Source organism: Garra rufa, chromosome 2, assembly GCF_049309525.1.
Source record: "Garra rufa chromosome 2, GarRuf1.0, whole genome shotgun sequence".
Classification (NCBI taxonomy): Eukaryota; Metazoa; Chordata; class Actinopteri; order Cypriniformes; family Cyprinidae; genus Garra; species Garra rufa.
This window is the reverse complement of record NC_133362.1, coordinates 18,174,327-18,198,151: the sequence shown is the minus strand read 5'-3', so window position 1 is coordinate 18,198,151 and position 23,825 is coordinate 18,174,327. Positions and strand designations below refer to the sequence as shown.

General features: G+C 36.6%; 1 protein-coding gene across 1 annotated transcript in view; it reads left to right on the top strand.

Moving 5' to 3' along the window:
• Nucleotides 1-21,603, top strand: part of jag2a (jagged canonical Notch ligand 2a) — a 51,195-nt gene extending 29,592 nt beyond the window's left edge. Inside the window, exons 10-26 of the mRNA XM_073834606.1 lie at nt 4,245-4,358; nt 5,223-5,269; nt 7,270-7,443; nt 7,523-7,673; nt 7,839-8,003; nt 8,364-8,477; nt 9,750-9,863; nt 9,954-10,067; nt 10,147-10,263; nt 10,471-10,498; nt 10,744-10,829; nt 10,957-11,070; nt 12,454-12,569; nt 13,554-13,808; nt 14,629-14,760; nt 16,423-16,576; nt 17,541-21,603. Of these exons, the coding sequence (XP_073690707.1) occupies nt 4,245-4,358; nt 5,223-5,269; nt 7,270-7,443; nt 7,523-7,673; nt 7,839-8,003; nt 8,364-8,477; nt 9,750-9,863; nt 9,954-10,067; nt 10,147-10,263; nt 10,471-10,498; nt 10,744-10,829; nt 10,957-11,070; nt 12,454-12,569; nt 13,554-13,808; nt 14,629-14,760; nt 16,423-16,576; nt 17,541-18,007 (2,462 nt within the window). The 3' untranslated portion in view covers nt 18,008-21,603. The remainder of the gene's footprint in view (nt 1-4,244; nt 4,359-5,222; nt 5,270-7,269; nt 7,444-7,522; nt 7,674-7,838; nt 8,004-8,363; nt 8,478-9,749; nt 9,864-9,953; nt 10,068-10,146; nt 10,264-10,470; nt 10,499-10,743; nt 10,830-10,956; nt 11,071-12,453; nt 12,570-13,553; nt 13,809-14,628; nt 14,761-16,422; nt 16,577-17,540) is intronic.
• Nucleotides 21,604-23,825: the final 2,222 nt, after the last annotated feature.

Here is a 23,825-nt window from a genome sequence, read left to right as displayed (position 1 = left end):
TTATGAAACTTCACCAGTTTGTTTGTTGTATGATGCCGATTCCATAAATGTGACTATTATGAGTCAAAGTTATAGCGCCACCAACTGGCAGCAGGAAGCGTGTCATTTTCAAAATCCTTTGAAATCAGCCTCTTAATTTTACTTGATTTTCTTCAAACTTCATCAAAATAATGTCAAAACACGGCCGATGAGAATATGTAAAGGGGTCGATGATAAATCAAATACTGTTGCCATGGCAACGTGTCAAACTTTAAAATTTGATTCCTGTCTTTTCGAGGCAGATAACATGCTTAGAATTTCATGAAACTCAACACACACGTCAATATTAATGATAGTTAGACACTGGCAAAAGGTCATAAATGGGCGTGGAGCAGGCACTCTATAGCGCCATCTTTTGACAAAAGTTGGGGGGTTAGTTTTTCCTACAGTCACCAAACTCTGTACATATATTGTTCTCATCAATCTGGACAACTTTCTAAATCAAACTCATTAGCTAAGACCAACAGGAAGCCAGCTATTTTGATTTGAATGTGGATTTTTGGAAAAATCAGGCTGTAAACAAATTCACACTCCTTCTAAGAAAAATAAGGTATTCACACCAAACTTTTTTAACATGAAGAGAAGATTCTGAAGATGTTAAATTGCGAGCGGATTTGGGATATCTTGAACGGTGTTGACGTGGTGATTTTTTAAAGATGTAGTAAAAAACATAACCGTAATTTTTTTATATCTTTAAAGTGCAGCATCCAAACTCTTTACAACTTTTTTTCACACAGAGATCTTATCATTCTGAGCAAGTGCTGTAAATATAATTTTTTTACAAGCTTCTATGAATTAAAGAAAATTAAAAATCGAAATCAGAAACCTGCTGTCACTCTGGGTCTCTGTGTGTGTGCGTAGTTGAGTCACAGTAAGAGAGACTGAAGGGGGGAGGGGTGAAAGGAAGAGAGAGAGTGAAACCCATTACCCCATTACAATACTCAACTTGATTTTTAAAGATATTTTGAAAGAAAGAAGCGTTTATAGAGCACTTTGTGTATTGCTGTACACCCACATGAACTGTGTTCATGTTCATGTTAATTCACAGAACATAAACTAATGTTAAAATATACTATTTTACCATTAAACAATATATGAATACTTTTTTTGGCTTAAAATTAAAATTAATAAATACTATTTAATTATTGTTCATGTTAACTAATATAGTTAATGTTAACAAATGAAACTGGTTGGCAATTTTATATATTGTGTGCATGTGTCTGTGTGTTGATTTTAAAGTTTAACCCTTTCAATTCAGTAAACTTTAATTCCAAACTGGCTGAGGGTTACTGTGAATGCATGTGCCAACTGGGCACCGTTTTCCTAATTGATTCTTTGTTATGTAGCGCTTAAAAGCGATGTCTTATAACAGGAGTCACCTGCAAAGAAATATCCACACACAAATTGAACAGATAGGTAACGATGACATTTAAGCAGAAGTGGTGGACGTAAAACAAGCAATAATAACATTTTGTTATCATCATGAATTACATGTTCTTATCATCATCATCAGAATATAGGGAAAATGTTCCCTATATTGTGAACGGCTTTGGGATATCTTGAACGGTGTTGATGTGGTGATTTATGAAAGTAACAATAAAAAAGATGAAGAGTTATTTTCATATATCTTTAAATTGCATTATTCTTACTCATCAAAACTTTTTACATATAAAGAACAAGAAATTCTTAGGAAATACGTGTAGTTTCAAAATGTTATCATGCTCAGAGGCCCCAAAAACATTAAAAGTGTCAAATAAATTCGTCTGATTAAAGCTCTAATACCAGGGATGAACACTAGAGGTCCTCATAAGATAAGGAATCGTTTGACCTCTAATGCTATTTAGCTCATTGTCAGTGTATAAGAATGACAATAATCCATAGAATCAGTTGATATGTACTGTACTGTCAGTGTAATTTTACATAATTATTTTGTATAGGTGCTTAAAGAGCATTAAAAAATTTTTTTTATCTTTTAAGGAAAAATTATGTGATTTAAATACATATATACACTCTGACTGATAGAACAAAGTATCTTATAAGTATGACACTATACTGCTCAGTTCACTTAATTAGAATGAGAAACAAATACAAAAAGGCCAAAAAATCAACTAAGTTAATATGTATTTATTTTTAATATATTTGTTTATAATTATTTCACAGATGCTTATAGACTATTAAAATAATATTTAAAAATGCTTGTAGACCATAAAACATGGTAACTATTTAAAATAGGGTCCAATACCTACAAAAAAGCCTCTTGGAGCAAAATTTGACACCCAACAGGAAGTCGGTTATTTTTAATTTTCTCAGCAAATTTTGTAATTTTTGCCATTTTCAGGCCTCGTACTTGAAGGAACTCCTCCTAGAGATTTATCCGGATTAACGCCAAACTTGCTGAGTGTAATCTAAAGCACTTTGTGACGGTAAATTGCAAAGATCTAGAGTTTTCATTGGAGGGCGTGTCCAAATCGGTATCGCAAATTTCGATGTTTCGCCATGAAAAAGGAAGTTTCTATAACTCAGGGATACAATGTCCGATCTGTCCCAAACTTCACATGTGTGATAACACTCCTGACCTGAAGACATCTACATTCCCATATTCAGTTATAGTCATAGCGCCACCTGCTGGCAACAGGAAGTGTCATGCTGTACTCTACAACAAACTCCTCCAAGAGATTTATACAGATCAACACCAAAATCGGTCAGTCTAATAAAAAGGCTTTAGAGATGTTAAATTGTGAAGATCTTGAGTTTTCGTTGAAGGGCTTGTCCGTGGTGGCCTGACAAAGTTTGATGTTTGGTCATGGACATAGAAGTTGTTATAACTCAGCCATAAAATGTCCAATCTGCCTCAAACTTCACATGTTTGATAAGAGTCCTGGCCTGAAGACATCTTAAGGCCAATATTCAGATATCATCATAGCGCCACCTATTGACAGCAGGATATATCATATCTTGCACTAACTTAAACATACCAAGGTCAATCTGCACCAGACTTCATATGTTTGATGAAAGGGCTGGCCTGAACACATCTACATGTCAATAATCAGTTACAGGCATAGCGCCACCAGCTGGCAGCAGGAGGTTTGGCACATTTAAGTGACTTTGATATATTTTTCCTACATTTACTGTATTAAAAGCATACTACCCACCGTTTGCTGTTTTTCTAAAGCCACCGGTCGGCGGTGAGCCCTGGTGCGAGGGCCCGTTCATCGCTGCTTGCAGCTTTAATTTATATTAAAGTGCACCTCGCACTAGACTAGGCTATGTCCTTTGATATTGTAAATGTTCTTTGCTTGTTATTTGTAGCTGCTTTTTAAGATGATGTAAGGATTATATTATCCAGCATCGCAGTCATTAGGATAAAGGTAGTAAAATGTGGTTTAGGCTGAATTAAATATGATATATCAGAATCTGTCTGTATATAGGAAACATAAACATTCACCTCAGTAACATCTATATGCGTTCATTAGAATTATGATGCGATAAAACGGCGCTAAACATACGCAGGTGAATTACACGCGCACCGTTTCTCCTCATTCTATATGGACTGAACTACAACATTAACTGATGACAACAATCAGACATACAGCGGTAACATTATTGCAATATGACGGGTATAGAAAGATACATTCATTTACATTCAAGCACGCACATTCACCACTCAGAATGAAACCGAAAGTATACTTCTCCGGCAAAACTACAGTCAGCGCTCTGTACACGCACAACTTAGTCACATGCCCAAGAACAAGACTACCCTTACAAAACTAATAAAGAATTTAGTACTCATGTTGCATGTTGCCACTGGTAAGCTCCGCTCTGCTGTTGTTTACCTAGGCGCCGTGCATGCACGTGTGAAAAACTTGCGCGAGTAATTTCGGTCAGGTGATCGGCTTTTTTGATCGGCGCTTTTGGGGTTCGCCGATCAAGCTATTTTTACCCAATATCGGCCGATCATGATCGGTTGCCGATCGATCGGAGCATCACTACTTCTGGTATGTGTTTTGGAGGCTTGAGATCATTGATATTGTAGTAATAACACATACCGGGGAATTTAAATGTAAAGCTGTTAGTACAGAGGATGTGAATATGCCACGATGGGAATCATGAAACATGACCGAGATCTTGTGCTTGGTGGTGGGGCTTGAACTTCCATGCTCTCTCTAGCTCCCCTCATCCTCATCCTCCTCTTCTCTCTCACACAGATGTGAATGAGTGTACGAGGAGACCTTGTCTAAACGCTTACGCTTGTAAAAATCTAATTGGTGGATATCATTGCAACTGCTACCCGGGCTGGGCGGGACCGAACTGTAATATCAGTCAGTATACAAACTCCATAAAATCTACAAATTCTATATACCTTATATGTTTCCCCTCTTTTTCTGCAAAGCAGCATACTTTTGCTCTACTATTTCCTTTTCTCAAAATGCTGATTAAAGCTGCCTTGTTTTTCATGAAGCAGAAAAATTGCTTTAAAGGAATAGTGCACCCAATAATTTCTAACTTCGATCCAAACCCATGAAAAATTTGTTCTTCCACCATACAATATAACCAGTTTTGTGAACTGTATTAACCACACACAGAAAACGGGTCAAAATTGTACCTTTTGGGGTACAACAGCTTGTCACTGGAGCACTACCTTTAAAAAGGTACAAATTGCTACTCTAAGGTACTAATAGGTACTATAAGGTGCAAAAAAAGGTTTTAAGGGTACTGCTCTGGTGACAAGCTGTTGTACCCCAAAAGGTACAATTCTGGCCTCTTTTTTTCTGTGTGGCAATTTATAGAAAAGGTCTGACTCAAATGATTTGTTCATCACACCAAATTATCATATAGCTTCAGAAGACCGCTTTTATTGTTCTTTTTTGTTCTTTATGAAGTTTGAAAGCTTGTTTTTAATTGCATGGAAAGAGTGACCAACATAGTCTTCAGAATTAATGTATACAACAGAAACGTGGTCACTTTTGAGAAAGCAGCAAGAGTAAAGCTGTATCTTCCATCTTCAATTATTCGCTATTGCTTTGTCTCTTACAAGTTTTCTCCTAATTGTGCATGTGTTCTGTTAATCTGCCTGCTCTTGCATGTCTAAAAGCCATTTTGAGCTCGTTATGCTCTTTTTCTTTGTGTTTTTACACATTTCGGACCAGAATGTTGTGCTGATTGTGTTAATGATTATTTTACAGATGTCAACAGCTGTTACGGTCAGTGTCAGAATGGAGGAACTTGTCAGGTGGGCATATTACTGTTGTATTTGTGTTTATATCTCTTTTTAGACATTCTGGGTTGAATCAGATGCACTGCACTGCATGCTACCAACACTCATAACAGCGTAAAATTGTGTTTCTTTACACTGTTCTAAATTACACTATTCAACTAGGTAAATAACACAGTGCATGCCGGATTTTTACGATAGTCTTTTAATGCCACGTTAAAATTACAAGTATAAAGTGGAATTGTTTCGAGAACTGAGTCTTAGCAATTAAAGTTGCAAAATTGTAAGAGTATAGCCTGCACATAGCCTGGCTAATGCCAGACCACGTTATGACTTCGTCATGATTCGTGGTCTGGGAACCACATGTTCATTTTCTCGTATTTGAGGCGTGGTTTACGAATGCCCAGAGCCGTTTATTGGGCGATACGAATGTCTGTCAAATGCGCCTGTGCCAGAGCCATACAGAGAGAGCTTTGTATGGCTCTGGCCTGTGCGTAGCTCATAGCCAATCATTTCAATTATACCGTATGACGTATGTAGAGCGAACGCCAAAAGTTGCTCTTTTTTCAAAATAAACTTGCGTTCTAAACTACTTAGAACACTATACACCGTGTCTACACCGGACGCGACAGTTGCCGCGCCGCAACAGCTAAAGTCTGTCTACACTGGACGCGACAAGGCGACCGTTGCAAATCATTTAAACTTTGTGTGAGCACGTCATAAATAGAACGCGGCATCAGATTACTGTCTGGGATTTGCCGCCCCGCACCGCATCCAGTGTAGACAGCATAATAGGTTCTAATGTCATTTGTCGCGTCGCATCACGCCGCTCCCGTCCGGTGTAGACACGGTGGAAGGCTGCATCTAAAGATAACTTCGCGTCTGCTGCCATGCTGGATCCATAGTTATTAACAAACTGCTTTGGTGAGTCGCATAGAAGGCGTCATCGTCTTGCTGCTCCCTCCCCGTTCTGTGATTGGTTCCCTATCTTAGGTGAAAATTAGGTCCATGGTTTCCAGACTAGACTAGCAGCGTGAATAAAATCGCGCTGCGCAAGGCAGTATGGGGAAACCCAGGCTAGCCTGCACATGCAAATGGCCCGGATTGGGAGTACTGGGAGAAGTTGCCAGGCCACCGGAATTTATTTGAATATATGTGGGATTATTAGCAGAAATCATGTGTTATACTCGCAGAGACAGTATGCTTGGAAATATTATTTTACATCTTTGATTGCATTCATTAGGCCTATTTGTAGTGCACCAGCCACCCAATAATAGCACTAAGCTTTGTGCTTTTGAAAAAACTTTCATGTGTCATAAAAAAATTTGGTTCGAATTTCTGTGTTTTTGTATCCGTAGCAAGCATTTTGATAGGAAATGATGACGAATCCGAAAAAAATAAAAAAATACAAACATCTCAGACTCAGTGTGCAATGACCTTTATTCTCAAAATTTCTACATTATTCGCAAAATATTACGACTTCAATCTTGCAATCTTAAGGTTTTTTTTTTATTTTTTAATGTGGCACTAAAACGCCGTCATAAGATTCAGGCCATATTCATTACAAAATTTGTAGACATTAGTGAATTCCTCCCTTTCTGGCTTTTCAAACATTTCTGTGATTGCCTTTTATGTTTCTACTGTATGAAAACGTTTTTTTTTTTTTTTTCAAAATAGCAGAATTCAGTGAAATAAACCACGAACATCCTAACTCAAAACATACAGATTTTGCAGCTATTTAAGTTATACTTCTTAGGGAGAGCAAAACTTGCATATTTCTTCTGTTCTCAAGGAACCAATAAATGTTGGCACAGGTAGTAAACGTAAAAAGATAAAAAGAAATTGAGTAGGTGTTAGTTCCTTAAGTAATGAACTACCTCTTTAAGAAAATAACACGTAATGGAATTTATATTGGAGTAAGTTATCATTTCTTGGTTATTTGCTCCCTGACTTTTACAAGCTTTCTTGGGCTTCTGCCCTGCACACCTGTGAATCATCTCCACCTCTGTTTTTGTTAGGATGGTCGTCATGGTTATGTTTGCCAGTGCCAGCCAGGCTTCATGGGAAGACATTGTGAAGTACAGCAGAGCAGGTGTGCCAGTTCCCCTTGCCAAAATGGTGGACGCTGCCGTTCGCTAGCTACGGGTTATGAGTGCGAGTGTCTGTACGGATACACCGGAACCAACTGTGAGGTGAGGTCGATAATTACATACTGTTTGCACACACAAATATATTCTCAATCACTCATAAGTTCTCTCACTCTCTCTGTAGGTGCAGGTGGATCTATGCAGTCCAAACCCATGTCAGAATAAAGGCCAGTGTCACTCTATGCAGGGAGATTTTTACTGCGCCTGTGCAGATGAATACGAGGGGAAGACATGTAGTCAGCTACGAGACCACTGCAAAACCAGCACCTGCCAAGGTAGACTAATGACTTCATTGAAAGCCTCATAAAGTTTATGATGTTGCTGTAGCTCAGTTAGTAGTGCACAGCGCTGTTTGATTCCCTGGGAGTGCACTAGATAACAGCTGTGCTGTGTAATATTAATAAACAAAAGCTAACTATGTGTTCTTTTTCCCTCATTAGTGATTGACAGTTGCACTATTGCGGTGACAACCAATGGCACAGCGAAAGCGCTTCGGCACATCTTATCAAATGTGTGTGGTCCTCACGGGCGCTGCATCAGTCAGTCAGGAGGAAACTTCACTTGTGCCTGCCAACCAGGATTCACTGGGACATACTGTCATGAGAGTGAGTAATATTAAACATATCCAAATACACACCACTATTAAAGAGATGAAAATGAAAATTCTGTTATTAATTACTCACCCTCATGGCGTTCCAAACACACAAGACCTTCGTTCATCTTTGGAACACAAATTAAGATTTTTTGATGAAATCCAAGAGCTTTCTGACCCTGCATAGACAGCAATGTAATTACCACGTTTAAGGTCCAGAAAGGTAATAGGGACATTGATAAAATAGTCCATGTGACATCAGTGCTACGACAATACTTTTTGTGTGCAAAGAAAAAAAAAATATCGACTTCATTCCACAATCCACAATACACACACCAATTAATGAGGGTTTCTTTTCTGCTTTCTCTCTCAGATATAAATGACTGTGCATCAGCTCCTTGTCAGAATGGAGGAACATGCATTGATGACATTGATTCCTTTCGCTGTGTCTGTCCTGATGGCTTTGATGGGCAACTCTGTGAGCTAGGTAAAAATATCAGCTCTACATGTTTATCTATTGTCTCTTATAATAGCGAAGCTCTAAATATATTTAGTTAGAGAGATTTATTCTTCCAGAATAAAAGTACTTCCAGAATAAAAACTGATAATTTACTTACCCCCATGTCATCCAAGATATTCAAGTCTTCCTTTCTTCAGTTGCAAAGAAAACATTTCAGGATTTTTCTCCATATAGCGTACTTCTATGGTTCTCAAAGGGTTAAAGGTCCAAATTGCAGTTTCAATCCAGCTCTACACGATCACAGCCGAGAAATAAAGGTCTGTTCACACCAAGAACGATAACTATAAAGATAACGATTAAGATATAGTTAGAAATTGTTTTAAAATATTAAAGAATAGCAGAGAAACAATATCGTTGGAGAAATTGTCCAGCTGAAAAACAACAAAAACATTGACACCCAATCAGAACCAATCCTCCTATAATGAGCTCTAGGATTTAAAGTAGCAGACGCACGTCAGCCATTCTTAAAAAAAAAAACTAAAATTTACATACTTTTTTTTTAACCACAACTGCTCATCTTGCACTAGCTTTGTGATGCAGGTGTGTGTCTTTATGGATTACGTAATCAAGACAAGCATTTGTGGTTAAAAAGTATACAAATTTGTATCTTTCTTAGAAAATGACAGATTGTTTCTCTAGATAAGATCCTTATTTCTCAGCTGGGACTGTGTAGAGCCCTTTGAAGCTGCATTGAAATTGCAATTTGGAAGTTCAACCTATTGGGAACCATTGAAGTCCACTATATGGAGAAAAATCCTGGAGTGTTTTCCTCAAAAACCTTAATTTCTTTGCAACTGAAGAAAGAAAGACATGAACATCTTGGATGACATAAGGGTGAGTAAATTATCAGGAGATTTTTATTCTGTAAGTGAACTAATCCTTTAAGCAGCACAACTATTTTCAGCATTGATAATAATAATTTCTTAAACAACAAATCAGCATATTAGAATGATTTTTGATAGATCATGTGTCAAGACTGAAGTAATGGCTGCTGAAAATTCAGCTTTGTTTTATTCCATCACAGAAATAAATTCTATTTTATAATATTTTTACATTGTAATGACTCACAGTATTACTGCTGATCTGAGTCTGCTGTAGCACAGGCTCTAGCATATAGTTTTAGCGTAATCTTCGCAATTAGAATTTCAGTAAAGTACACCAACCTAATTTACAGGAGTGAACCACTATTGATAATTTAATCATGTCATCATATAATCATGTTTATAATCTTTTCTTCAGAGGTGAATGAGTGTAGTGGTGACCCTTGTCTAAATGGAGGTATGTGCCTTGATCTGCTGAACGATTTCTACTGTCGCTGCACTGACAGCTGGAAAGGAAAGACGTGTAATTCACGTAAGTGAATCTATGTTTAAGTTTTTCTTTTAATTTTAAGGTTTTATCTAACTGTATTTACTTGTACTCAAAGTAGATTTGTTGTTACAGGAGACAGTCAGTGTGATACCAGTACATGCGCTAACGGAGGAACATGCTATGATCATGTAGACTCTTTTCGATGTGCGTGTCCTTCTGGTTGGGGTGGCAGTACCTGTAACACAGGTGAGATAGAAACCAAAACACCTCCATGTTGACTTCATTTAGCCTATGCTTTTCTGACTAGCTCCGTCTGTCTCTTTAGCCATGAACAGCTCATGTGAATCAGGCCCGTGTCAAAATGGTGGGACTTGTATTGGAGGCGGCAGCGTGTTTACCTGCATCTGTAAGGATGGATGGGAGGGGCCTACCTGCGCTCAAGGTAAAGCCACACCCACTCATTCCTTCCAACTCTCTCTCTTTTCCCAAAATATCCACTAACTATACCTTGTGGACGTGTAAATGGAATATACTCCCACTGTGATTGGACTTTGGGTGTGCTGGCAGGCTGTGATTTGCCCTGGCAGGTCTAGTTTGATTTATCATCTGGTAGTTCTGCCTTTATGAGATGTTTTCATTCTATTTTCAGATGTTGATGACTGCAACCCTCATCCATGGTAAGTGATGCAACAGATAACATAAGTGAAGAAAAGCACAGAAAAGAGAACAAAACAATCAATCCCGTAAACATGTCATTCACAAAACTTTGGTTGAACTTTTGAATCTGAATATAGAATATAAATGTGTCTAAAGCCATATATCTAAGTAAATCTACTAGATAATGCACCTGTATCTTTATCTTTATAAGCTGGTAAAATAAAGTATGTTTTACTCAGATCTCTCTGTCCTTCTCCTTCTGTAGTTATAACGGTGGACAGTGTGTGGACGGGGTCAACTGGTTTCGCTGTGAGTGTGCACCTGGATTTGCCGGACCCGACTGTCGCATCAGTGAGTAAATAAATACGCAAATGTTTCTGAATATGATTCAGTGTCAAGTACAAAAAGAAAAGATCTGACGCTACTATTGATGCATTCAGACTAACACTCTCTACTTCTGTCACTTACTTAATCTCAGACATAGATGAGTGTCAGTCCTCTCCCTGTTCGTATGGAGCCACATGTGTGGATGAGATTAATGGATATCGCTGTCTTTGCCCCGTGGGACGAGCTGGACCGCGCTGCCAGGAGTGTGAGTTCCCACTGACAGACCACCCTACTTGTTTGCTTTATGAGAAATGAAGTGTTGAAAATCTTTGCTGTCTACTCGTGTCGTGTGAGCCCACCTTAACTGCAGCCAAATAAAACTGGACTAGACTAAATTGCCTGTTTCAGCAGGGGTCTGTGGTGGTACTGCACAGGCTCTGCCAACTTTTGTGTAGGGGGAAAAAATGCAATATGTGTTCAACATAAATATAGCTAAATGCATTCAGCTAAATGTTTCATTGTCCCTTACAAATTAAAATGCATTGAAGGATTACTCCACTTCCAAAATAAAAATTTCCTGATAATTTACTGAAGCCCATGTCATTCAAATATTCATGTTTCCTCAGTCACAAAGAATTCTTTTTTTAAACATTCCAGGATTTTTCTCCATATAGTGGACTTCAATGGTGCTCGATCTGTTATTTTCTAAAAAAAAAATACTCATCTTGTATAGCTCTGCGATATGCATGCGTACTCCAGGTCAGTACAGTTATGTATTGTATGTCGAAAAACTCCCATCTCATTATCTCCTCCAACTTCAAAATTATCTTACATCGCTGCAGAAGTACCAACCCAGTGTTTACAAACTGAATGTGCAACAAGGGTCAAACAAGATTTACAAAAAAAGGTAAAACAGCGATGTAGGAGCGATTTTGAAGTTGGAGGATAAAATGAGATGGGAGTTTTTCGATATACCCTAACTGTCTTGACTTGAACTGGAATGCACAAAATATGCATGCGCATCGCAGAGCTAGACAAGATGAGCATTTGTGGTTAAAAGTTGTATAAATATTCATTTTTTTAAAGAAATGCATTAAAACTGCATTTTAACCTTCAAGCAATTGAGCACCATTGAAGTCCACTATATGGAGAAAAATCCTGGAATGTTTTCCTAAAAAAAAAATTTTTTTTGCGACTGAAAAATAAAAGACATGAATATCTTGGACGACATGGTTGAGTAAGTTATGAGAAATTATTTCTGAAAGTACAGTAATCCTTTAAGTAAAATGTTATGATAATTTATTTATTGAAATGATTGGATGACATTATTATAGGACAGATTTTTTTTTTTTTTTTTTACAATTTTAAATAACTCTATTTCAATATATTTTAAAATGTAATTTATTTCTGTGATTGCAGCGCTGAAAACAGTCTTCAGTGTCAGATGATCTATCAGAAATCATTCTAATATGCTGATTCAAAAATTTTAATCAATTTAAGATTGGCGTTATTTTAAACATAAATGTCTTTACTGTCACTTTTGATGTAATGTATCTCTGCTGGCGCCAAACTTATAAACTACTGTAACTCTCACGATTTGATCTCTCTTTCTTTATCTGTGTTCCTCTCCATCTCTCTTCATCTATAGTTATTGGTGTTGGAAAGGCATGCGATCGCTCTGGGATGCAGGTTCATCACGGTGAGCGTTGGGAGGATGGATGCAACAGCTGTCAGTGCATGAACGGAAACATCAGATGCACTAAAGTGAGTACAACAATCTATCTCAGACTGTGCAACTGTACCAAACAAATACCAATTGCAGCATTGCAAAAATGCATTAAAGGAGTCATCGGATGCCCATTTTCCACTAGTTGATATGATTCTTTAGGGTCTTAATGAAAAACATGGTTAAAATTTCTCAATGGTAGTGTAAAACAACACCCTTTTTACCTTGTCAAAAACAGCTCTCGGTTTCGGTGCATGTCCCTTTAAATGCTAATGAGCTCTGCTCACCCCGCCCCTCTCTTCCATGGGGTGACGAGCTGTTCTCTAGGGACTGTAAACTTTATTAGGAAAGCACATTATTAGGAAAGGCGATTTGCAAGGATTCTTAAAAAACTCTTACTCAATTCTTCTATAGGTGAAGCTGGATCACAAATGATTTGCGCAAACATAGACACATTTAAGTAGTTCAGGGCGGGTTCACTTCAATACAAAAGTATCCTCTGCGTCTTCAGCAGCTCAGATGTCAGAAGTAAATGACAAGTGCTGTGTTCAATATTACATCCAACAACTAAGCACCTTAATCGCTTAGAAGACATTCTTGTCTACACTTTCTCTGGCATCGAAACAATGGTGGACAGTTTACAGCTCACTGAGGTCTATGCTAAAACGCCAGTGTCCGTCAACAGACATGGGAGGGGCTCTGCCAAAATTTGGTGAACAGCTTGATCTGAGATGGTGCTTATGATTTATGAGGATTTTAAAAAAGCCACTGAGTTGATTTTTATCATTATAGGGTGGTTGTGTACACACACTGCCAACACATATTTCAGTTCAAACAACAATTCAAAAGTGAATTCTGGTGACCCCTAAGAAAATGACCCCTAAGGAAATAACTTTGATCAATCTCATAAACATAAAAGTTTTTATGTAGATTTATTCTTTTATTTTTATTATCATCATTATTTATTTTTATCTCCATGTAGACACATTCTTCATCAAGAATGTTTTGTATTGTGTCCACAGGTGCATTGTGGTCATCAGCCCTGCTTGTTGAGGTCAGACTCTGGTGAGCCACAGCGCCCCCTGTGTCCACTAGGACAAGAGTGTGTCGAGCATCATTTTCTGTCTTGCCTTCGTCCACCATGCAATCATCTGGGTATATGCTCCACTCGTGAACGTCTCCAGCCCACCAGAACTCGGTGCCTACCCAACAACGGCTACCTAGATAACAACTGCGCTCGCGTTACGCTTGCATTTGATGCTGACACTGTCCCGCAGGTGAGAGTTTTTATTTAGTAAATGCTGAATGTACTGAAAGACAGACAGATGAAATACAGTTGAGGTCAACAGTTTACATACACCTTATAGAATCTGCAAAACGTTAATTATTTTAGCAAAATAAGATCGATCTTAAAAAAAATGCATGTTATTTTTAACTTAGTATCTGAATATATTTCACATAAAAGACATTTACGTAAAGTCCACAAGAGAAAATAATAGTTAAATTTATAAAAATGACCCTGTTCAAAAGTTTACATACACTTGATTCTTAATACTGTGTTGTTACCTGAATCATCCACAGCTCAGATTTTTTTTTGTTTAGTGATAATTGTGCAAAAGTCCCTTGTTTGTCCTGAACAGTTAAACTGCCCGCTGTTCTTCAGAAAAATCCTTCAGGTTCCACAAATTCTTTGGTTTTTCAGCATTTTTTTCCAACAATGACTGCATGATTTTGAAATCCATCTTTTTGCACTGAGGACAAGCGAGGGACTCATATGCAACTATTACAGAAGGTTAAAACACAATGCAAAAGCTGGGGGTGAAAACTTTTTGAATATGAAAATCAGGGTAAATTTAACTTATTTTGTCTTCTGGGAAACATGTAAGTATCTTCTGTAGCTTCTGAAGGGCAGTACTAAATGGAAAAATATATATATTTACACAAAAAAAAAATAATAATTTACACATCTTCATTCTGTTCAAAAGTTTAAAGCATCGGTTTTCCATCTGAGCTTTTGACCTCAACTGTATATACAGCTCTTTTACTCAGATACACTTGATTTTTCCAAATCAATTTTTTATTTGGTTTGTTTTACAGGGCACTACTGCTGAAGGTGTCTGCACAGAGCTAACGTATCTGCCAATCACACGAACCCTGGCCAAAGACCACACCCTTTCTATTCTTTGTGACCAATCACCTTCCAGCCAAAATGCAGTGGAGGTTGCTATGGTGAGCTCACTTTCTTTAATCATCAGTTGTTAATCCTATAAAATTACCTCATCTCATTGTAAACAAAGCCTGTCTGCTTAGTTACCCATGTTCAGTCTCAGCCACTTAGAAAAAATCTTGACATATAAAAACACTGTTGAAAGTAAAGTTAATGCTGAAGATTTAACTTTGTCTTGTCAGTTGTCAGTTCATTAAGTATTAGAAGCTGTTTTCAAATGCCAACAAATACAAACACAAACGTTTTACTTGGAAAGTTGGCCCTTGAAGAAAATCCCAAGTTTCCTGCTGCTAAACGCAACTGTGGCGACATTTATGTGTGCTTATCTCGTAAAAGCAATTACTCTAACATAACTTGAAGGCAGCATAAAACAGCGTGTATCAAAAGCTCAATTTTTTTCATCCAATAACACGCTCTTCCTGAAACCATCACATCTGTTTTCCTTCACTTCAGAGTGTTTATTTCTTTCTTTCCCTCTCGCCTGTCCTTTAAAACATTTCCCTGCCTTTCTTCCAGTTTGCGCTTCTTCAAAAAAAGGCCTTTTAAATCAGAGTCAAACGGCTTCCAAAGAGAGCTTGTAAAATTTGATTCTTTTTCTGATGTTTTTGTGCATTCGAGGCTCATTTTCTTTCATTTCTCTCATCTAAAATCCAGCTTTTCACCTTTAACATACCTCACCTGTCCTGCTCTACACCCTCTCGTCTTTCTCTCTTTATCTCCTTCACTCACTCTGAGACCATTTCTGTAGTAATGCAGACTCTTGGGGGAAGTTCTGGCCTTCTACTTTAAGCCCTTAATGGCCAGAATCTTAGTTCTACTCCTTTTGTGATGTTGTAATTCTGTTAAGATTTATGTTGTAACATTGAAAGTTTTCCGGAAAAGGAGCAGTAACCTTTTATGGTGCTTTTACTGATGTTATAAGCTCAGCATTGGGACGTCCCCCGTGGACTCCAGCGTAGTTATACCCTGACTATTACCACAGACTAATTACATGAGGCTGGTCATGAAATTTAAGGGAAAGGTGAAAAACATGTCCAGTCAGGTCTAACTTCTTTCATTTCTGATCTAGCAATTCTTTTTTTCCTTCCTTACTAAATACCTTTGCTCCTATTTTATGCTGTCTTTCTTCCTCTGTCATTCCAATGTCTTTATCATTCCTCTTTTTCCCTTTCTCTTACTGTACTTTTTTTTTTATAGTTTCAATTTGAGTATGCTTTCTTATGAAGTCAAAGGGAGTAATATTATTACTTCACACTATTTTATTTCCAGATTCAAATTAGATTTTCCCTTATTAGTTATCCTAATAAGACAGGGACTTTCTCATTGCTTGCTACATAATCAAATGTTTGTTTTGTTTTATTTTGTGGTTAAACTTTTCCTGGATGTCGTAATTTTTAATCTTGTGTCTGCTTGTTTCAGTAGCGAGGCTGTGTTTTTGGCTCTGTTGTTGTTATTTTTTATTTGACTATTTACAGATATTCTACTAGTGTTTACTGTCTTTTTAGGGTCAAACAGCATTATATTAAATCTTATTTCTTTGTTTTTCCAACAAGTGACATAATAATGTGAATGCAAGTAAATCATCAGGAATATAGCTAAGAGAAAGGACTTGAGTCTCTGCGAATTTTCATTTGCTCTTTTTCATTCTCTTTCAATTTCCACAGTCATATGAGCAAAACATCTTTGTTGAGGGACGAGCTCAGATAGAGGATGTTGTCCACACCATTATTGCTGTTCTGTCCAAACCTCACAACAACACATTACTGTTAGCTGTGAGAGAGGTCAGAGTTGACACTCAGGACCCGCATCCCAGAGTCGGTGAGTCAGATGTCTCTTTTATACCTCCTAACATAAATCGTAATAAAGATAATTTATTTTTGAAATAATTGATGTCATTTATTACATTATAATTTAAATGTACATATTATAACCAGGTTTGTAAGATGATTTCTATTCTAATGTATTTTAAAATGAAATGTATTCCTGTGATGGCAAAGCTGAATTTTTAGCAGCCATTACTCCAGGCTTTAATGTCACATAATTCTTTAGAGATCATTTTAATATGCTGTCCAATAAAGTTTTTTTTTATAATTTTTGGAGAAAACTGCAATACATTTTTAGGAATAAAAAGTTTAAAAGAACAGAATTGGTTTGAAATCTACACTACCAGTCAAAAGATTTGAAATATTTTTTTAAAGAAGTCTCTTCTGCTTACCAAGCCTATATTTATTTGATCCAAAGTACAGCAAAAACAGTACATTTGGAGACATTTTTACTAATTAAAATAAATGGTGTCTATTTGGATATATTGTAAAATTGAATTTCTGTGATTTCAAAGCTGATTTTTTAGCATCATTACTCAAGTCACACAATCCTTCAGACATCATTCTAATACTCTGATTTGCAGCTCAAAAACATTTTTTATGATGTTAAGAACAGCCGAGTAGAATTTGTTCAGGTTTCTTGAATAGAAAGTTCACAAGAACAGCATTTATATTATAAATGTCTTTATCATCACTTTTGATCAATTTAAAGCAGCCTTGCTAAATGAAAATATTAATTTCTATGGATAAAATAAATGCAGCCTTGGAAAGCAGAAGAAACTAAAAACAAAAATCTTACTGTTCAAAAAATTTTGACTGGTAGTGTAACTCTTCTGTAATATTATATATGCCTTTGGTGTTTTGGTGATAAAGTATTAAATAATTTTTAAAAAGTCTTACTGAGCCCAAAATGTTGAACGGTAGCGTATGTATTTCATTCTTTTTCTCTCTCTCTACAGGTTACCTCATTCCATTGCTATGTGTGCTGTTTGTGGTATTATGGATCTCCTGTGTCATCGTCTGCGTGTGGTGGTTCAGAAGACGCAGAAAAGCGAGACAAAGAGAGGACACGCAGATGGAGGAGAGCATCAACAACCAGCGTGGGACACTACTAAGCACTTGCACGCCTCACAAAGACAACACAGACCCGCTGCAGGAGAACAAGAACCTGCTTTACCCTCTGGATCGGGTTGGAGACGGAGCTGAGCGAGAGGAAGACGAGGAAGAGGGAGATGAAGAGAGCGATAGAGGGCTGGTTCTGCATAAGTGCTCATCTCTTGCATACACTAAAGGGGACGCAGTGTACACTATTCACACTACAGCCCAAATTCAGCCAAACAGGACACACTACAGCAGCAAAGACAATCGCTGCAAGAACAATGTGAATGAGATCTTAAGCGAGCACACGAAAGATCATTATGTATGAAAGAGCCAGACAAACTGGGAAAATACAAGTATTTTTTGCCGTCTGATCTAAATGCTTTTGGGCTTGTTTGATTGGTGTTTTTCATCCTTTTTTCATCATTGGGTAGTCAAACGAAATGGATTTGTGTCACAAGAATGCAGCAAATAAGACATTCAAAGAAAATCCTTTTCTTTTGTTTACACTTGCACTCACTTTCCTTAAAAAATAAGGAAATTTTTTTTTACACAAAGCTGAACTTAACGATTATGTCTGTGAACTGTGGTGAGACCTTTGACCTTTGGGGCTGAGGAGGAATCAGTGATAGGCAGCTTTAAAGAGTTCTTGATTATGTCCAGACCTGCCCAAAGTCAAGTGTTAGAAGCCGTTAAATCTTCCAGAGATATATATATATATACACAAGTGCCTCATTGAACCTTCATGATAGCGCTTACCTTCTATATACATTTCTCACACATATGTTGGTTCTTGTTTTTGTTACCAAATGGGTTGTTCACCTAAAGGAAGATTCTGTCATCATTTACTCACTCTCATGTCATTCCAAAACTGTATGACTTACTTTCTTCTGTGTAACAGAAGTTACTCAAGAACTGGAGCTTCAATAGAGATGCAAAAGCACCATAAAAGTATCACAAGATAGCTTTGTGTGATGAACAGAGCAAAACGTACATTAATATTTGTTAATATTCCACCACCTGTTGGGTTGTTAACCACCGAGTTGAGGTCAAAAGTTTACATACACCTTGCAGAATCTGCTAAATGTTTTATTTAGTACTGACCTGAATAAGCTATCTTACATAAAAGGTGTTTACATATTTTACATATAGATTTCTAATACTGTGTTGTTACCTGAATGATCCACAGCTGTTTTTTTTTTGTTTAGTGATAGTTGTTCATGAGTCCCTTGTATGTCCTGAACAGTTCAATTGCCCGCTGTTCTTTAAAAAAAAAATCCCTCACGTTCCACAAATTCTTTGGTTTTTCAGCATTTGTGTATTTGAACCCTTACCAACTATTACTACGTGATTATATGGTCCATCTTTTCACACTAAAGACAAGTAAGGGACTCATATGCAACTATTACATGAGGTTCAAACTGTCACTGTTGCTCCAGAAGGAAACACGATGCATTAAGAGCTGGAGGGTGTAAACTTTTGAATGAAAAATAAGTAAAATTTATCCTGATCCTCAGTTTTCTTTTAATGCATTGTGTTTCCTTCTGAAGCATCAGTGAGCTTTTTAACCTTCTGTAATAGTTGCATATGAGTGCCTCAGTTGTCTTCAGTGTGAAAAAATGAATCTCATAACCACAGTCATTGTTGGAAAGGGTTAAAATACATAAAAATGCTGAAAAACCCAGGAATTTGGGGGACCAAACAGCAGGCAGTTTAACTGTTCAGGACAAACAAGGGACTCATGTTCCTATCATCACTATCACTAAACAAAAAACACAGCTGTGGATCATTCAGGTAACAACACAGCATTAAGAATCAAGTGTATGTGAACTTTTGAACAGGGTCATTTTTATAAATCAACCTTTTTTGTCTTGTGAGCTATTATTATGTGAAATGTCTTATTCAGGTCTGTACTTAACAAAGAAAAAGATGCATTTTGTATAATCCCTTTTATTTTGGTAAAATAATTACCATTTTTGCAGATTCTGCAAGGTGTATGTAAACTTTTGACCTCAACCGTAGATCATTCTGAACAGTTTAGTGAACTGGATCAACTGATTCACTGAAAAGCTCCAACTCAAAAGAATCATTTGTTCATGAGTCAGACAGTCTTTAGCACTCTCTTCAAGAGGCGGATATTAAGCTTTTCTGTAAATGAGTTAAGCTCGTACTCTACAGAAAAATGTTGTATGACATCAGAAGACTTTTTAAAGAAACATTCATCTTTAAGACATTCAAGTTGCTTTTTTGTAATTACAGAACTAGCCTTAGTCCTCGTTAATTTTCGTTACACGACATGAGGGTGAGGAAATGATAAGTTTCATTTTTGGGTGAACCAATATACTGTTAAAAGGTTTACTTTTTTTTTTTTTTTTTACTGAAATTCACCTTCTTTGGGAATTGGTACTCACAGTCCAGACAGTAAGAGTATTCTGACTGATAAGTTCTCGCTCTGCTCTTGATGGTTAGAAATTATTGCTCAGTTTTTTTGTTTTTTTAATGCGATAGCCATATAAACAGTCATGATGTAAAGAATCAAGGGCCACTTCAGTCAGAGCACTATTGTGTAGTCTGAAATCACTTGGGTTTTTGGTCACACAGTAGGGCACAATGATTTTAGTTCTTTAATCACTGAGATATATTGAAAAAAATATTCATATGTACATATGTAAATAGTCAAATACATAGCTGTGTATATTTGAGTTTAGTAAGTTATGTGATGCCTTTTTATCATTGTCATTCTTAGAATTACTACTTTTTCTTATTCTCTCCTTCAGTCACTGTCCTTTTTTCAACAGTGTCATTCCTTTTATTTATGTTGGTCAGAAAATGTTTTATACATAAGTATGTAAAATGGCCACAGGTTGGTAGTCTACCTGTGGGGACTCTATAAGAAATACTTTAAACGATAGATGATCTGTCTTTATGTTAGAATAGATTATCGGTGTTATTTTTATGACTTTTCTAAAGAATGTCGACTAAGGATTGGACACATTGACCATGCTGAAAGTAAAAAAACAACAACAAATGTTTTGCCACCGATCAAGCGCTGCCTTTTTCTGAAGGTCATTGGAGAAAGACTCAAAGACTTCAAAGAAATATGCTGCATGTCCAAGTGGCACTCTGTCTCCTTGGAAAAGTCCAACAACTGCATTTTCAAGCCAATGTCAGTCATGATATAATTATGTGTTTATATTAGTGTCTCAGACTGTCTGGTTTTTAAGTTCGATGTTGGAAGACTTTGGAAGATTTTTTTATTTTATTTTAATGTTTTCAGAACATCATTGCTTGGTATTATGCTACAATTCAAACCAAACCACAAATGGACCAGAGTCTTGACCCACGTCAAGGACAGAAAACACTTGATTTCAAAGTGTATCTTCTGCCTGAGTATTGTATTAAATATCAGATTTTATATTTATAAAATGGTACTATAATACTATAATACCATTTTACAAAAGAACACTACGAGTAACGAGTTACGATATCAGAAATCCTGGGTATGACTGGGGTATTTTCCCTCTATTCATGAGCTGTTCAGTCATATTTGATTGGGGTCGAAATCAAATGCAATTAAGGTTTTTGGAAGGTCAGGAAAATTGTATCAGTGCATGTTGCTGTGGCTGAATGAAGGGAACAATTTATGTTTTTTCATTGTCTTGTGTTTCATTTGATGTCTTTAGTGCACAGAAAATATTGGATAATGATTGAATAATGCAAGATGTGACACTAATTCAGATTTACATTCTGAATCTGAATATCAAGGAATTGAAACACTCCCTAACATGGAAAAAAAAGGTCCATTACATTTCTGGCTGTGATTAGTTCTACATGCACTGATGCTCATACTGAATCTGGCATTTCATTTGTTAAATCTGTTTGATTTTCCCAACAAGTATTTATTAAAGACTTTTGTACCTATGAGATTTAATCGTTTTTGTATATGTAACATGTAGCATTTTCCATTTAAAAGAAGACCCAAAATATCAGCTCACACCTCATCTGTCAGCTGCTAACATCATGCATGACAGTAAAATCCACAGAACTAGAGAAGAATCCTCAGAGAGCTGATGAGGCTGATAACAAGGGTTTTGTTTTGACTCAGTCAGAGTAACGATGTGTATCATCTCTCTTAAAGATTAACCTGTTCTAACTCATCCTGCATCTCAGGGCTTTAATTTCCCAAGGAAAAAAAAGACACACCCACATAAAAATTCCTCCATTTCTTTTCAGAACTATTCACCTTGGATTACCGGATCTTTCAGCAGGATAAGGGTGTAAAGCTTTGGGGTTTTATGTGACGTAAGGCTTCAAAGAATTGGAACAACAAATGTATAGCATTTATAGTCACGATTAACTGGTAAAGATATACTTTTGATCAATGCTAACCCTTAATCTTTGAACAGTAAAGACGTCCATGTTGTTACAAAAGATTTCTATTTCAAAAAGATTTCTATTTCTATTCATCAAAAATCCTGGGAAAAAATTTTTATGAATTTTTTTTTTATTATGCATAACAACAGTTTTAAACCGTTAATAAGAAAGAAATTTCTTGAGAAGTTTCTTGACCACCAAATCATCATATTAGAATGATTTCTGAAGGATCACATGCAGTGATGGGAATAGTGGCATTATAAATAAACAATGTTACTAACAGCAATACTTTTTTCAGTAACAAGTAATCAAACGAATTACTGTTTGTCCAACGCTGCAACATCGTTAGTGTTACTGGCAATAAAATGCAGCGTTACTATTATTTTCATGTTACGTTCTTCTTCTGAGGTAAATTCTAGCTTATTCCTCTTAGTGTCGATTAGTAGCCGATATAAAATTAAAGATTGTTCACTAGATCATGTGGGCATTTACCTACATGTCTGCATGTCTCACGTGGCTGGACGGCTATGCAGTATTTGAAAAGTGGAGGTGCTCTTCGTGGGCGTGATTACATTAATTTCAAGCTTTCTATACATATATTTCTCATATCTGTGAGGCACGTATTCGCAGAGATTCAGGTTGTTTTATTTATGTGTCTGTGAAGAGAGGTGACGGATACAGAGACTGCAGAGAGCGCACCCTGTTTATTTTATTTATTTTACAAAAGCACATTGTTTTCTTGTTATTACGACTATACATAAATAAAAGTAGACCCTTTCTAGTTTCAAAATTGACTGAGTATTTTAGTTATTTTCGTGATCATCAAGAATAAACCAGACAGACCCCACCAGTGCGACAACAGTGTTGCCATGGGATGTTTTCATCTCCGCTAGTTGAAGCGACCTCAATAGTGTGATTTTTAGCCCCTGGAAGGTGTCTCTCAGATTGTCCCACAGCAACATTAAAATAGTTTAGATTAGTTTATAATGTTTTATTCATTTACCATATTTAATATTGGGGCATCCAAGTTATTTTACATATCTGAACATTTTTGAAAAAAGTAACACAATAGTTACTTTCCCTGGTAATTAGTTACTTTTATAATGGTGTAACTCAGTTACTATTTGTGAGAAGTAACTAGTAACTATAACTAATTACTTTTTTAAAGTAACATGCCTAACACTGATCACATGATATGAAAGTCTTGGCATCAAATAAATAAATTACCTTTTGAAATATATTAAAATAGAAAACCTTTTTTTAAGTCCTAGCTTCTTCTTTATAATGGCAGTGAATGGGTGTTGAGATTTTGAAGCCCAAAAAACTGCGTCCATCCATCATAAATAGTGCTCCACATGGCTCCGGGGGTTTAATAAACTCCTTCCGAAGAGAAACGATGCATTGCGTAAGAAAAATATCCATATTTACAATTTTACAACCGCAGTTTCTAGCTTCTGCTAACTGTTTTATGGATGATGCAGGACATAGGCATAGCGTAAGCTCCAGTAAGAATATGCTTTAGTTTACAGCAATAGAAAAAACGGTCTCCTCTTGGCTTATAAAGAAGTCATCCTCCGACACTTTTACTTCTAATTTGTGATCAGTGTTTTGTTTTGCTTTCTCTTCTGTCCTTCTGTGTCCGTCACTACGTTTACCTACGTCCTACATCATCTGTTTAAAACGCCACTCTCTTGTGAAAACGTGTATGATAGTTAGTGGAAGCTAGAGATTACGGATTATAAAATTGTAAATACAGATATTTTTCTTACACA